General features: G+C 40.4%; 1 protein-coding gene across 1 annotated transcript in view; it reads left to right on the top strand.

The window, feature by feature from the left end:
* The window catches only part of NEB (nebulin), a 234,600-nt gene that overhangs the window by 14,142 nt on the left and 205,055 nt on the right, over positions 1 to 15,403 (top strand). Inside the window, exons 9-10 of the mRNA XM_056117623.1 lie at positions 42 to 146; positions 7,138 to 7,242. Of these exons, the coding sequence (XP_055973598.1) occupies positions 42 to 146; positions 7,138 to 7,242 (210 nt within the window). The remainder of the gene's footprint in view (positions 1 to 41; positions 147 to 7,137; positions 7,243 to 15,403) is intronic.

Raw genomic sequence — 15,403 nt, forward strand, 5'->3', positions numbered from 1 at the left:
TCAATATGCTTTTCCTAACATGCTCCTCTTTTCTGGTTTAGAAACTGTACACTGAAGACTGGGAAGCTGACAAAGGTTTGTTTTACCCCTATAACGATAGCCCGGAGCTGAGGAGGGTCGCCCAAGCCCAGAAAGCACTCAGTGATGTGAGTGAAGTGCTCTTAGCCTCATTTGGGTTGGGTGTTTGGACACTTGGGAATTGGAAATCCTTAAAGAATGTCTACAGGACAGTTATTTATTCTTCTTTAAAAGAGACTAAATGCCCTGGGTGTAGAGGAAGGCATCTAGAACAATCACAATTGATGACATTATGATTTAAAATAGATTTCATTGAACCAGAGAGTACAGTGGGTAGGCCACTTTGCATGTGGCCAACCTGGGTTCAATCTCTGGCACTACATGTGGTCTCCTGAGTCCCACCAGGGGATCTCTTCTGAGTGATCCCTGAATGCAGATTCAGGAGTAAGCCCTTAGCACAGACTCGGGCAAACATTGAGCACCACTGGATGTGGTCCAAATTCAAACCACCACCAACAGTATAATAGATTTTATCATTTAAAAAAGAAACTATATATTCCAGTCTTCTCTTGCTACATTGAGGACCCCGAGTCTAAAGTGACAGAAAGTTGGTGGCAGGACCCAGACTCCAAATCTGGTCTATGATCCCAAGGTTGATGTTCTTTCCATTAGAGGATTTGCCTTCTCTCCTGCTGAGGATATCTTTCTGTGGCAGGAAAGTGATACTTGATAAGGCTACTGGAATCTAGCCACAACATTGCAGGACTTTGGGTTCTTATTGTGATTATGGAATCTGAAATGTAGTGTATACTCCTTTCTCTGCCCGGGGTGACCATGCCGTATATGTGTCCAAATGTGTTATTGTCTGTAGTTCTCCCTCTGCTGTTTTGATAACCTCAGTTACCTCTGCTGTTTTGATAACTTCAGTTATCAAAACAGTCATCTCACTGGTAACCTCAGTTCTGTGGACATTCTAAAGACTTGCTTCTATTAGCTATCATCTCTTCTTTTGCTCCATTTCATTATATGCCACAGGTGAGTAGAGTTGTCTAGTGTTTCTATAGAAAGCTCTTTTTAATCAGACAGTTTTGATATGATAGAGTTCCTGACATTGGAGGAACACATAGGATATTTCAAAGTTGGCAAAAATGAGCTATGTTTCCCAAATACCATCTCCCACATGGAGCACAAGAAAAAAATCTGGGGTGGGGAAGTTGGAGCCTCTGGTGCAATTGGAGGGCACTTTCTCTTTGTTTAAAGAAGGCAGATTCCCCAGAGAGACACTAAGTAATTTTTTTCCTAAACAGGGAGCAGTAGTGCCAATATGTTTGGGCCTATCTGCCTTAGACCTTGCAAACTGTACCTTAGAGAAAATTAAGGGCTTAAAAGAATACTTGGATTGAAGTGGTATCAGCAGTATGTCCTTGGTCACAAAATTATAAATTCTGTTATTTTGAGGCACTTTCCTTCTTGACCCCTGGATTTGCAAGAAGCTTTATTAAAAATCCAAGGACTACTATTTTAATCTCCAGAAGAACACTGTATCACAATACTACTACTACTACTACTACTACTACTACTACTACTACTACTACTACTACTATCATAATATATTTTTAGTTATGAAATGAATTATTTACCATTTAATTATTAGCTAGACTCCTGAAAGCTCTTAAATTCTGTATGGAGACCCAACAAGCCAGCTGGCATCTCAAAACTTACTAAGATTTACTTGCAATGACTCTTAGGATCCCATCTTGTCCTCAATTGGAATTGTGAATACTTTACTTGATGGCATTTCCAAGGTATAAGGTCTAATTTTTGTTCCTTCTTGCTTTACATAACTTGCAAGTTCTGTCAACTTATTTTTATCCTAGTTTTCAGATTATTCATTAAAATACAGGCAAGGTGTACTCTGATTTTTCTCTGGAGTAAGCTAGGAACTAAAGAAAATTCCAAGGTTGCCCAGTACATGGCTCCAATTTTAATATGCAGAGACTTTTTTTTATGCTTCTCTTTCAGAGTAGATTTTTGGCTCTCTATCTCATGAATAGATAATATTGCCGTGTGACCTTTATCAAGTGATCAATAGTTATTTATTGAAGCTTCATTAATCTTGCATACCTGGCAGGTTATAAAAGTAGGACAAGAAATTGCCAGTCTTTTCCTTGAGAACCTATACATAGGCTGGGAAAAGAAAAATCTTATCTATTAACTAATAAAAAAATTTAGAAAAACAACCATCTGGACTCTATTCCTAAATACTTGTTAAGAAAAACAACAGGACACATGCATGTGAATAATCCAAGCAGGCGTGTGGAAGTGGTGAAAGGAAAGGCGTTTCAAGTGCACTCAAACAAGAGAACACTTCAGGCAGAATGAGTCTGGAGTTTTATGGGTCAAAGAAAATGAATTTGTGCACGCTTAGTTAGAAGGGCATTTGTCAGAAAAATAGCAGTTGGATCTTGAAAGTCAGATAAACAGTTTTGATGTGATATATAGTGGGCAGTAAGAGACATCCTAAGAGTTGGAGAGAAAAACAAATATAAAGAATCTGAAGACATTTTCACCAGGTAATAATGGTGAATTAGGGATAGGGAAATTGTCGCAATTTATTATAGGTAACCTCTTGTTCATTTATTTTGTACTGTGTTATCATTGGCTTATAAGAGAACAAATATTTATGTATTTTAGGGGGACAATGTTACTACTCTACTTCCACCACTGGTGTGCCAGTGTCTTCCCATCCAGTCCATTAGATCACTCGTGTAGCCCACTCTTTCTTCCTCTCACTGGTAACCTCAGTTCTGCGGTCACCCTGAGGGCTTACTTCTGTTAGCTATCATCTCTTCTCTTGCTCCATTTCTTTATATGCCACAGATGAGTGGGGTGGCCTAGCATTTCTTTAGAAAGCTATTTTTAAAGTATTGATGGTTCGGAGGGATGATGGGCACAATGGTGAGGAAGAAAGAAATTGGAAGACAATATTTTAAAATTGTCAAGACATCAGATCTTAAAGATGAAGGAGAGAAAGAAACCGCAGATGAAGTGTAACCACATGCTGGTCATCTGGATGAATAAAGGCACAACTGGTAAAGAGGTATCAGTGAGATAAATAGAATTGAGATAGCAGAAGGATATTCAGATCAAGGCATCCTGTGGATCAATTAGAAATCGAGTCCTCTCAAATAGGGGCAAAACCAAGACAAGAGATTCATAGTGGAAAGTCATCTCCAAAATGATAGGTAGACATGTGAAAATGTGTGAAGTAGGCAGCACCATGTATGGCTTAGGAAAGAGTACTTTTAAGACACCCACACTTAGGATTTCTGGAAACGGACCACCAAAGAATGAAGGAACAGAAGGAGAAAATGAGGGGGTACCAGGGGATGCCAGGTCATGCAAGTCAAGAGACAGATTTCCCAGAAGAAACTAATGTCCAAATTCGTTCCTTTACCTTAGTATGGAGAAATGAGGGACTATTTCCAGGTCATTCTAGGGCTCTGGGCTTTATGCCATTAAAGTTGACCCCAATTTTTGTAATACAGTTTTCCCTTGCTAGCTGAAAGTATAGTTCCTACTTAGCCTTTTATAAGCTAAATGGCATTTTAAAAGAAGCGACTGCCATGACTTTCTCTGGGAAAAACGTTTGAGCTTTCCAGGACCCCAAAATAAATACCCAAAATATATAAAAATAACAAAACATCAATAATTAACATAATGACGCTGACCTTGAGCAAAAGCAGAAATGCTCTGATGTATACATGCCGGCAGAAGTGGCACCTGAGGAGAGCTAAGGAGAGTTTGGGGTAAACACTGCCTCCTAATGGTCACTGCATGTGTTTGCATTTTCTACTTTTTTTTTTTTTTAACTTATACAGGTTTTTTAAAATATATTTTAATGAAATCACCACGGGATACTTAGTTACAAAGTTGTTTATGATTGTGTTTCAGCCATACAATGCTCCAACACCCATTCCTTCACCAGTGCCAATTTTCTACCACTAATATCCCCAGTTTTCCTCCTGTCTGACTCCCTACCCAGCAACATGCTGTCTCCCCCCCCCCCAAACACACACAGCCTGCCTCAGTGGCAGACACTTTTCTTCTCTCTCTCTCTCATTTTCCTTTTAGTCACTGTGGTTTGCAATATTGCTATGGAAAGGGTATCATGTATATCACCTTACCTCCTTTCAGCACTCAGTTTTTGTCCAGAGTGATCATTTCCAACTATCATTTTCATAGTGGTCCCTTCTCTGTCCTAACTGCCCTCTCTCTCCCCTTTTGGAAATTTTCAACTTTAATTATTAAAGTGATCATCTTTTTTCACTGGAGCGATATTACAGTGGATACGGCACTTGCCTTGCATGTGGTCGACCAGGGTTTGATCTCCAGCAACCCATCTGGTCACCCCCGAAATTGCCAGCAGGAGTAATTTATTAATGCAGAGCCAGTAATAATCCCTGAGAACTGCTGAATGTGGCCCCAAAATGAAAGAAAAGCAAACAGAAAGATAATCATCTTCTTTGGATTTTTTTCAGCCAGTGAAAATAAATTTTAACCAGTCTTTTTTTTTTTTTTGGTTGAAGTGTGTCTTTTATTTCCAAAGTTCCTTGTCTATTTTTATTTATTTATTTATTTATTATTAGTAAAACACCATGAGGTACAGTTGTAGACTTACAAACTTTCATGCTTGGGTTTCAGTTATACAATGATTGAGTACCCATCCCTCCACCAGTGCCCATTCTCCACCACCAATGATCCCAGTAGTCCTCCCACCGCCCCCATTGCCTTCCACCCCGACCTGCCTTTGTGGTCGGGCATTCCCTTTTGTTCTCTCTTTCCTTTAGGGTGTTGTGGTTTGCAATAGAGGTATGAGTGCCCACCATGTTCAGTCTATAGTCTACTTTCAGCACGCATCTCGCATCCCGAGCGAATCCTCCAAACATCCTTTACATGGCGTTCCCTTCTCTATCTGAGCTGCCTTTTCCCCCAGCATGTGCTTCCGGCTTCCAAGCCGTGGAGCAGACCTCTGGTACTTATCTCAACTATTCTTGGGTGTTCGTCTCCCATTCTGTTCCTTTATATTCCACTTTTATATTCCACTAACTTTAGTCTTCCAAAATTAAGTGATGTAAAACAACCTTTCAAAAGGCAGGGGGTACCTGCATCTTAAGAGTGAACATAACATAGGAGAACATGTAACAATGAGGTAAAATCTTCTCATCCTTCCTCAGGAAATCTCAACAGTTAAGACATGGTTTTAATTTTCAATGCAAGCCAAGTATGTAGTGAGTGTCAGATTACTGAATTCCTATTAATACTATTGTCAGTGTTATAAACTGCAATTTCTGAGAACAGGACCTTAAACCAGCTTTTATTCACAGGACATTCCATTGGACACATATGGAGGTTTTGAGCTTAGAATTTGGGTTTAGAGACCCCCATCCCTGTCCTGTACCTACTTTCTATTTACTCATTTAGTTAGTAAATTAGTAAATAAAAACAAAGGGAGCCCTTATTTACTTCCTATGTTTTTCTTGTTATCTAAGTTTACAAAATACTTTGCAAACACTAAGAACCATTGGTTGATCTAGAGTACAGAATTCCAACTAGTCAAAATTATGAACAAAGGTTCTTAAGAGATCAGGATTTCTATATGTACCTTTTCTGAATGTTTTTCTTCCTTTTTGTGTGAGGGTTGGGGTTACAGGGAGGTGTGCCACATCCTGATATGCTCGAGACTTACTTCTGGCAGATGCAGGGGACTATTTGAGATACCAGGAGTTGAACCCTGGTTGGCTGTGTGTAAGGCAACACCCTGCCCACTGTACTATTTCTCAGGCCCCTCTGAAAGTTCTTGATAGAATTTCTGACTTAATAAATGTTCCTGTAGAATGGTGCATTCTCTCTAAGGACTAAGTTTGGTGCAGAAAAAAATACTGGTTACCATGTACCAAATTAATGCCACTTATTTAAAAGAAATTCACTGTCATTGTCACTGTCCTCCCATCGTTCATTGATTTGCTTGAGCGGGCCCAACATCTCTATTGTGAGACTTGTTGTTACTGTTTTTGGCATATTGAATATGTCACGGGTAGCTTGCCAGGCTTTGCCGAAATTAGGTAGTGGAATTAAAAGCAATGCTTTCTAAATATTGCCTTTTTATCACAACTGGTTTAGTGTTTACAAAAGCTCTCATTTAGTGCTTTTCTTTTAGAATAAGATTAAGTTAATTTTAAGGACCAACACTTGGAATTTGCCAATCTCTTCATAATTAAGAACACTAAAATGAGAATGAAGAAATAACTATTAGATGTCTCATAATTGTGTAGTGGAAGGATGAGGAAGATTATTCCTCTCTTCAGACTTCTGCTGATAGTGGCCAGAAATGTGGTTCTGGGTTTGATGCTCAGCACCTGCCTTCACCCCCCCCGCCCCACATACACTAGAAAAACCAAAAGAAACAAAACAAAGTGGGTTTTCCCCATGATTCTGGTGTATGAAGCACACATTCACAAGTTAGTCGCTGAACTCCACTTGAGTCAGGAATTGCAGGCATCCTGATATAAGAAGTGAGAAAGTGGGGCTGGCACAATAGCACAGCGCCTTGCACGCGGCTGACCTGGGTTCGATTCACAGCATCCCCTGTGGTCCTCCAAGCACCACCTGGAGTAATTCCTGAGTTCATGAGCCAGGAGTAACCCCTGTGCATCACCAGGTGTGACCCAAAAAGAAAAAAAAAGTGAGTGAGAAGAAAGTGGTTACATTGGTCCAAGGTTAGTGGATTCATCAGTAGGATTTATAGAGATAAAGGGCTGGGGGTTAAGGATGGTACTTAAGATGATAATTTCATTTGTAAATCATGGCATGGAGATGAAAGGAAGGAAATGAATAGGAGACAAGAGAAGATTAAAGAAATGGAAATCACTGGCAATACTAAGAACAAGGACATGTGCCATCTGAAAGGACAAATTATGACCATGTGGTCAACAAAAATTCAAGACTTCAAAATAAGGTTGAAGAGATAGGTGTTTTTTTTCCAAGCCAGAAAATGGAATATGAGGAGTATAATCATTTTCTATGACTAATGAGAGTTCCTGTCTTCTATTTTATCAGATCGTCTACAAAAAAGGACTCGTTGAACAACAAACTCAATTCACATCTCTGGCAGATCCTCCAGATATAGAATTTGCCAAGAAAGTGACCAATCAAGTGAGCAAGGTAAGTAAATAAGGTTGGGACATGGTCTCCCTTATAACTCTGCTTGAACATCTTTTTTTTTCTTCTTTTTTTATTTTTTTAGTGAGACATCATGAGGTACAGTTGTAGACTTACAAGTTTTTGTGCTTGGGTTTCAATTATACAATGATCAAACACCCTCCCTCCACCAGTGCCCATTTCCCACCACCACGGATCCCAGTATCCCTCCCACCACCCATACCCCCGGTCCCACCCTGCCTCTGTGGCAGGGCATTCCCTTTTGTTCTCTCTCTCTTATTGGGTGTTGTGGTTTGCAAAAGAGGCAATGGGTGATAATCATGTTTGGTCTATAGTCTACTTTCAGCATGCTTCTCCCATCCTGGGAGGATCCTCCCAACACCTTTATTTGGTGTTGGTGTTCCCTTCTCTATCTGAGCTCCTTTTTCCCCTAGCACGTGTGGTTAGCCTCTAAGCCATGGAGTAAAATTCCTGGTACTAATCTCGGCCATTCTTGGGTGTTAGTCTCATATTTTGTTTTGAACATCTTAATTATCAGAGAAAACAGCTCAGGTGAACTTGGAATTGTAATGTAAGCACTCATTTGACCCTAAACCACTGCAGCCATTAACACCGTGGAAAAATGTTCAGCTGGCCCGTTGACTCAGTACCTGTGAAAACTGCATTTGGAAAACAGAATCTGTATTTGAATGTCTTTTGCTATTTTGATGTGAGGAAATGGTGTTCACAGAGGAGCCAAGGACCTTCGCGTTTCCATGAATGATCTGATTGCTTTAATCCAGCACACACATCTCATAGTTTGTACTCTAGGTCCTATTTGAGGGAAACAAGAATGCTGAGTGGCCTCTTAGACATAACAATTTGACATCCATGGACACTGCACCTCCTAATTTTTAAGCTCACGGCAAGGCGCTTGTAGGTCTATATTTAGGCTGGTAAACTAGCTCTAAAGAATGCAGCCTGACAGGGGATGCAGAAAGATAGATGTTCAAATAATGAGTAGCCCCATGCTAAAGTCCTTTTAAACTGGTCCAAACCAGCCACTTTCTCCTGGATACTGCTGCTTATAAATGCTTCACTTTGCCCTCTGAAGAGCTGAATCTCAGTTTGGTTTTCTATATGGATTTTGATGTAACCTCAAAATTTCAAATAATTTTTCAGTGTGTTGTTTCCAGTTAAAGAGGAGGAAGAAAAGTTGTGGAGGATGAAGTCTATTTGGTAATAATTTTTAGTATCTGATAATGCCATTTCATAACTATAAATCTAGGGTATATGGATAAAAGATCTAGTAGGTGCAGTAAAATTTCACTCAAAAGTATATCATGAATGTGAAATTTTACCCAAGGCCAAGAAAATTCCTACAGAAATAATATAGTGGGTAGGTGCTTGCCATACCTGGAGCCAACCCAAGTTTAGTCCTCAGCATCCCATATATTGTTCCCCTGAGCACACCAGAAGAAATTCCTGAGTGCAGAGCCAGGAATAACACCTGAATGCTTTCAGGTGTGGTCCCAAAACAAACAAACAAACAAATTGGCTGGAAATAGGGGCCAGAGAGCTGGTACAGCAGGTAAGGCACTTGCCCTGCACATAGCAAACTTAGGTTTCATCCCTGGCACTGTACATGGGGTCCTGAGCGCCTCCAGGTGTGATCCCTGAGCACAGAGCCAGTAGCAAGCCCTGAGGAACACAGAATGTGACCCCCCAAACAAGCATAAAATTAAATTAAACTGTCCATAGAGAGATGGCCTACTGGAAGTGCAGATATTGAAAATAGATGAGACCAAAGACGATTTATTTTTTGTCAAGAAAGGAAAAAGTGGACTTTTAGAAAGAAAATGAGTATTTTAAATTTTGTTTTAAAATATATCTTCCTAAGGCAGTATTGTTTCACTTTATTTGAGTGTGCAGCGTGGGCGCTTAAATGTGATTTTAAAAAATTCACTTCCAAACTCCTCTATAATCAGTCTCTCCACTAATTCTGGCCTGCCCATGAGTTTAGAGCTGCACTTGGCAATATAGAAGCCACCAGCCACATGTGAAAATTGAACACTTGAAATGTGATAGTTTCATATATGTGACACATACAATGGATCTTTAACGTTGAGTATGACCAAAAGAATGTGAAATTACTAACTAGTCATATTATTACATATTCAAATGGTACTATAATGAGAAAACTTGATTAAATAAAATATATTGCTAAAGTTAGTTTCCCATTTATGGGAATTTTTACATTTTAAAATACAGCTAATAGAGGGGTTGGGGAAATCGTATGGTAGGTAGGGTGCATGACTTGCATGCAGCTGATGGGGTTTGCTCCTCAGCACCCTGTGGTCCTTCAAAGTCCACCAGGAGTGATCTCTGAGTGTTGAGCCAGGAGCAAGCCCTGAGCACTGCTGGATGTGGCTCAAAAAATAAAACAAAACAAACAGCTAATAGAAAAATTTCAATTAGAGTTGGGTTTGCATTCAATGCTCTTTGGACTGCACCACTTCTGTGCAATACAAGGCATCATTGGGCACTTGGAAACTTTGCCAGGTTTGGTTTGCCCTCACAACAAAATGAACCAAGAGGAGAATGGCTGTGAGTGGAGCTCATCAGAATGAAGAAATTCATAGAGTCTGCCTATATTTTTCAAGGCCTTACTGACCATAGTGCATCCAAAAAAATAGTCACATTGGGAAGAAACAGTTGTGATTGGTGGTAACCCTTCCAACAATAAACCAACCCAGAGAAGAAGGTTATACTGATAACTTAGCTGTAGGACTTTATTTCCTTCTGATGTCTTCCCTGCTCTCAGACTGTGTTGATTCATGTTTCAGTAGCATCTTTTCCTTTCTTCCAAATTGGATAAAGTCTCTTTCATCTACTTCTTTTTCATACATGCAGTCTTTCAGCATTTTCTTATTGCACATGTCTCCCAGATCCATCTTTGGTTTATAGTTCTCTTTACTTGTTACTCGAAGAATCATGTATCTATAGTAATTATTTTGCTATTCGATTCAGTTTAAGGGAATACCTTACTATGTCTCAGAATAAATTCTCTCACCTGGACTTTGTTAAAGTCAAAGTTTAGCACCTCCTTGTGGCTCAGATGCATCTTTAAGTTGGTTGATAGGCGGGATTGCTCATACAGACTCTACATGTGAGAAAACTACATACGAGACCCCCAGCAGCAAGTGGGTTTGTGAGTGCAGCATCGAAATGTCCTTTTAATTTCTCTATGCCAGCTTCTCCATTTCTTTCCAAGTTTACAAGAGGCAAAATGTGCGATATCAGGTTGGACTTTCTGATGACACCACCTGGAATCTGGAAAGGAATTAGTCTCTTTCCTGTACTCTACCTCTTTATACATCTGACACCCATTATATGAATGTTTTTTCACACCGACCAATTCTCTGTTACTTCTGGGTGTCCTGCAATGCATTCACTTCTAACATGATCTGCCTGGTTCCTACCAGTTCAGAGATCAGTCCAATGAGACTGGCCCTGCTTTAGAAACCATCGCCAGTCTAGGACTATACTTGTAACCAAGCTGCACTAAATTCATAATTAACCTTCCTTACATTTGAAATTTTCTAGAATGGAGCAAAGAATATTTACTTTAACATTTATTGCGTGGAGGCAAGAGAGTTAGTACTGTGGGTGAAGCTCTTGCCCTGCACACAGCCAGCCCGAATTTGATTCCTGGCACCCCATATGGTCCTTGAACTACCCAGGAGTGATCCCTGAGTGAAGGTCTAAGACTAAGCCCTGAACACATCCAGGTGTGACCCCAAGCACTCTCCCCCAAATAATAAAAATTGACTACATGGTAAAGAATATGATAAATGGTACAGATGGGGAGTTATATTGTATAAGGTCTGGATGGCTCCCAGTGTCTGTCCCTGTCAAGTTGGAATATACCAGTCAACTGGAAGCTATCTGAACCAGTTGTGTTAGGGATTTTATGGAGAAATTTGAATTGAGTTTTTTGGAGGGTGTTTTCCAAGCAGTGATCAGGAGGCCTGGGTAACCCTGTCAATGACTCTTGGCCAAGTAGGCCAAGTGAGGGTCTGAGGATGCAGTCCTGTTTGAGCCCTGTGGTCCTGAGGATTAACTGGGTCACACCAATGATGCTTAGAGGTCTCCAGAATTGAACCTCATGATGCTTCAGTAACTATATGGTGTTGGACCCCAAAATCAGGTAAAGCATGCGCCTTCACTCCCGTACTGTCTTCCCAGCCTTCAGCATATTTTAAACTTAGTTTCCAGTTGCCCTTTCTTCCCCAGATGATGAGGGATGGGACTAAAAATTCCGAACTTCTAATTCTGACTTTATTTTTCAGTCCCCATTCTAAGGCTATCTAGGAATTTCTTCATGAGGACAAAAGACACTTTTCTGACCCAGGAAATTCCAAGGGGGCGGCGTGGAGGTTACAGACTTTTAGGAACTAACATCAAAAACTAAATATTAGAACAAAAGATGCTTCTAGCACTTTCATCACTCATGGAGGTTACAAGAGCTTGGAACTCTGTCAGAAACTGGGGGCAGATACACATTCTTAATATTTCACAGGAGTTTTCTTTTTTTTTAAAACACTCTCCAAGGATACATTGCTACACAGCAGGAACACATGAACAATCTAGGCTGTGATCTTCTTTAACCATGGAAACTCTTCTATCACATCGAAAGTAGGAAGATTCCCATAGATTTCTCCAAAAGATATTTGCCAGAGAGATAATACAGGGTGCTTGTAGGCGCTTGCTTTGCACATGGCCAACCTAGGTTTGATCTCCCACATTCCATATGGTCCCCAAAGGTCCACAGGAGTGAAGTCTCAGTGCAAAGCCAGGAATAACCCCTGAGCACTGCTGGGTGTTGTCCCAAAACAAACAAACAAACAAACAAAAAAACAGAAGGAAAAGAAAAGGAAAAAGATTTGTTTGAGTGAGAATTATACCTTGGGCCTACTCTGGGCAATGAAAATATGGTCGGAACCTTTTCTCCCCTTTCAAAGAGGACAGATTTTTCGTCACTGAAGCCAGTAAAGTTCTGGCATTTAGTTCCTCACAGAAGAGAAAAGTAATGAACTCACTGACCTAGTTGTCCTTCTCATTGGACAACCCCACGGGAATCACAAATACACTGTGGAGAGTAGAAATGAAGCCACGGACAAAGCAGGATGTTAGGATGCCTATCTGTGACCCAGTAAAAGCACCTCAGATGACTCCTAAGGAAGAGGGGATTTTGTTTGGGGGAACACCTGACTGTATCTATCAGCACAGTTACTGGCGAGAAGATGGCTAGGTCTTACAACTGAGCTGGTGTGCTTTTCCTGTGTTAAATTAATGGGCATGAAATCCTTAGAGATGTCTCCAACTCTAGAAATAAATTTTTGGTTCCAGATCTCTAGAGGTGGAGAGAACTTAGGGCGTAGGTTGGTGAATGTTAAATGTGGACCCCTGAAGGTGGCTAATTCCCATTGTGTACATCTGTGCACTGTTTCCTCAAGCATTGCTATCAAACATATAGAATAAAACCCCATGATGAGCAGCAGGAGTTCCACAAGATCACATGCCTCTCTCATTCCTCTAGCTGTGCAACTTTCCCCTTTCAGGTTCTCTGCTACCCTCCAGTGAAGAGGAAGGCCGTAACTTGCTCAACACTTGAGCTCTAGCCTCCTCCCTTTAAGAAAATCTCCCCAGACTTGGGATTCCTCAAGAGTGGATTTTGAGGTAGTCACCTCCATCTTGATTCATTCTGACTCTGTGGTGAAAGGAAAGAACAAGCTTTGGCTTGTAATGGGGAAGAAACACTTTCAATGAAGTGACTGTGACTTATATTCTGATTTTGCATCTTGTTTTAGTCTCTTTAAAAATAACGGACATCAGGGCTGGAGCAATGGTACAGTGTGTAGGGTGTTTGCCTTGCATGGTTGACCTGGGTTAAATCCCCGGCATCCCATATGGTCCCCCGAGCACTGCCAGGAGTAATTCCTGAGCGCAGAACCAGGAGTAACCCCTGAGTATCGCTGGATGTGACCCAAAAAGAAAAAAAAAACAAATAAACTGACAAAAAAACCCCAAAAACCAATCAAGACCAACCCAGATATCTATCTCTCATTGTGAGAATTCATCTCCTACTCAGTTTTCTTTAACATATCTACATATGCAATTCTTATTTCTCTATAATAGCTCAATTTCATACTTCATTAGGAATAGCTATTGTCATTTCAACTTTAAATTATATCATCAGATTCTCTCTGTATCTCATTTTTGGGAGGTATGTTTCAGGTCCAACTGCCCCCGGCCATTGCTACTTGAGATTTCTTCCCTTGACAGCAAACACAGGAGGGGCAATAGATCAACAAAACACTGGAGATCAGGATATCATCACCCAGGATTGCATAATCAAGAATATCTGAAATTGTTAGTGTTTATATGCATTTTGTAATTTTCTCAGATTTCTAAAGAGGCCTATTCTCCAAAAATATTAAGAACAATTCTATAAGGCATCCTTAGCAAATTGAAAAACCAGTTTTATTGACCTTAATTGCTATAAACTTCAAAAGAAGAGGGCAGGCAAATTAATCAGCAGCATAATGCGAATCTTATGTCTGTTTTCTTTAAAAGTTTATGGGAGAATAAAGGGAGGGAAGAAAAAAGATGGCTAAAAATAAATGCTCAAAAGGGAACTTGGGCTTCTCCTTAATGGGGAAATTCCCCAAATGTAGAAATGGGCCCCGAAGTATGAAAGTCAGCATCTCAAGAAGAGAAATGCGGACAGCTTGTGTATGCACGTGGACCTTCTTTTAACAAAGATTTCTAATGAAGAATAGACTCTCTCATGTATATATACACACACACAGGTACAATATTTTTCTCCATTTTTTAAATTTTGTTATAGTATAGTGGCTATGATAATGATGATAAAAGTCATTATATTACAGTTATCATGAATTTCTTTAGCATGAGAGTTTACAAAGTACTCTTCAGCTGATAATCTTATTGAGTTTTCCCAACAGTCCTCTATGTAACTATTGTTGTCATTGCCAAGAAATGAAAGTTTAGAGAGGTTTCTTAATACCTTTGCTAAAGATGACATAAAGTCTTGGGCCTAAAGCTTTGACTGGGTTTTGTTTGTAGGCAGTGCTTAGATCTTATGGGATGCTGGGCATTAAACTCAGGTCTGCCACGTGCAAGGCAAATGCTCTACCCATTGTACTATCAATCTGGCCCCATTGGACCTAGAGCTTTGAAATCAGGTACCAGCTCTACAAAATTTATAGTTACAAAAATAAGTTGGGTATTGATTGGCATATTAAAATTTTGAGAAAAAAAGGTTGTCAGATATTTGGGGAAGGGCTGAGCATCCTTTCACCCAAACTGAATGACTCTGCACATCATTCACCCTTGGCATTTGTCTTATTAAAGATCTATTAGAAAATCACTGTCTTTTCCTTTGGATGGGCTGGAGCGATAGCACAGTGGTAGGGCGTTTGCCTTGCACGCAGCCAACATGGCCGACCCGAGTTTGATTCCTCCGCCCCTCTCGGAGAGCCTGGCAAGCTACCAAGAGTATCTCGCCCACACGGCAGAGCCTGGCAAGCCACCCGTGATGTATTCGACTGGATATGCCAAACACAGTAACAACAAAATCTCCAACGGAGACGTTAGTGGGCCCGCTCAAGCAAATCGATGAACAATGGGAGGGCCTTTACCTTTACCTTTTTTCCTTTGGATAAGGAGGTGAGGTGTAGGCATAGCTATCACCACTATCCCATTGGTTCTGTCTGTTAACATTGTCTAAGCCATGGGGGGTGGCGGGGGGCGGGGGGGAGGAGCGGGGGAATTGCACTCGACCAGCTTTGTTGCAGCCCAGGCTTGAGGTTGGCTGTGTTAGTTCTTCTCCAAGAACACTCAGTTAAAGTTTGTTTAAAACCTTTCAATTGACTCCGTTCAATTGTGCACAGCTGAACAAACATTTATGAGGCAACATCTGCCACTGATCTGTATATTAGCCTTGGAAGACATAAAAATAATGAAGATGTCATTATTCCCTTCCAGGTGCTCAAGGTCTGGGATTTGGGACTGGTGTTTGGGAGTATTTGGGGTATCAGTTTAAATTTGATTACTTGTCTTTTGTTATTAAAATTTCACTCTAAGCTAGGAAATAGCC

Source organism: Sorex fumeus, unplaced genomic scaffold (genome assembly GCF_029834395.1).
Source record: "Sorex fumeus unplaced genomic scaffold, SorFum_2.1 ptg000035l, whole genome shotgun sequence".
Lineage (NCBI taxonomy): Eukaryota > Metazoa > Chordata > Mammalia > Eulipotyphla > Soricidae > Sorex > Sorex fumeus.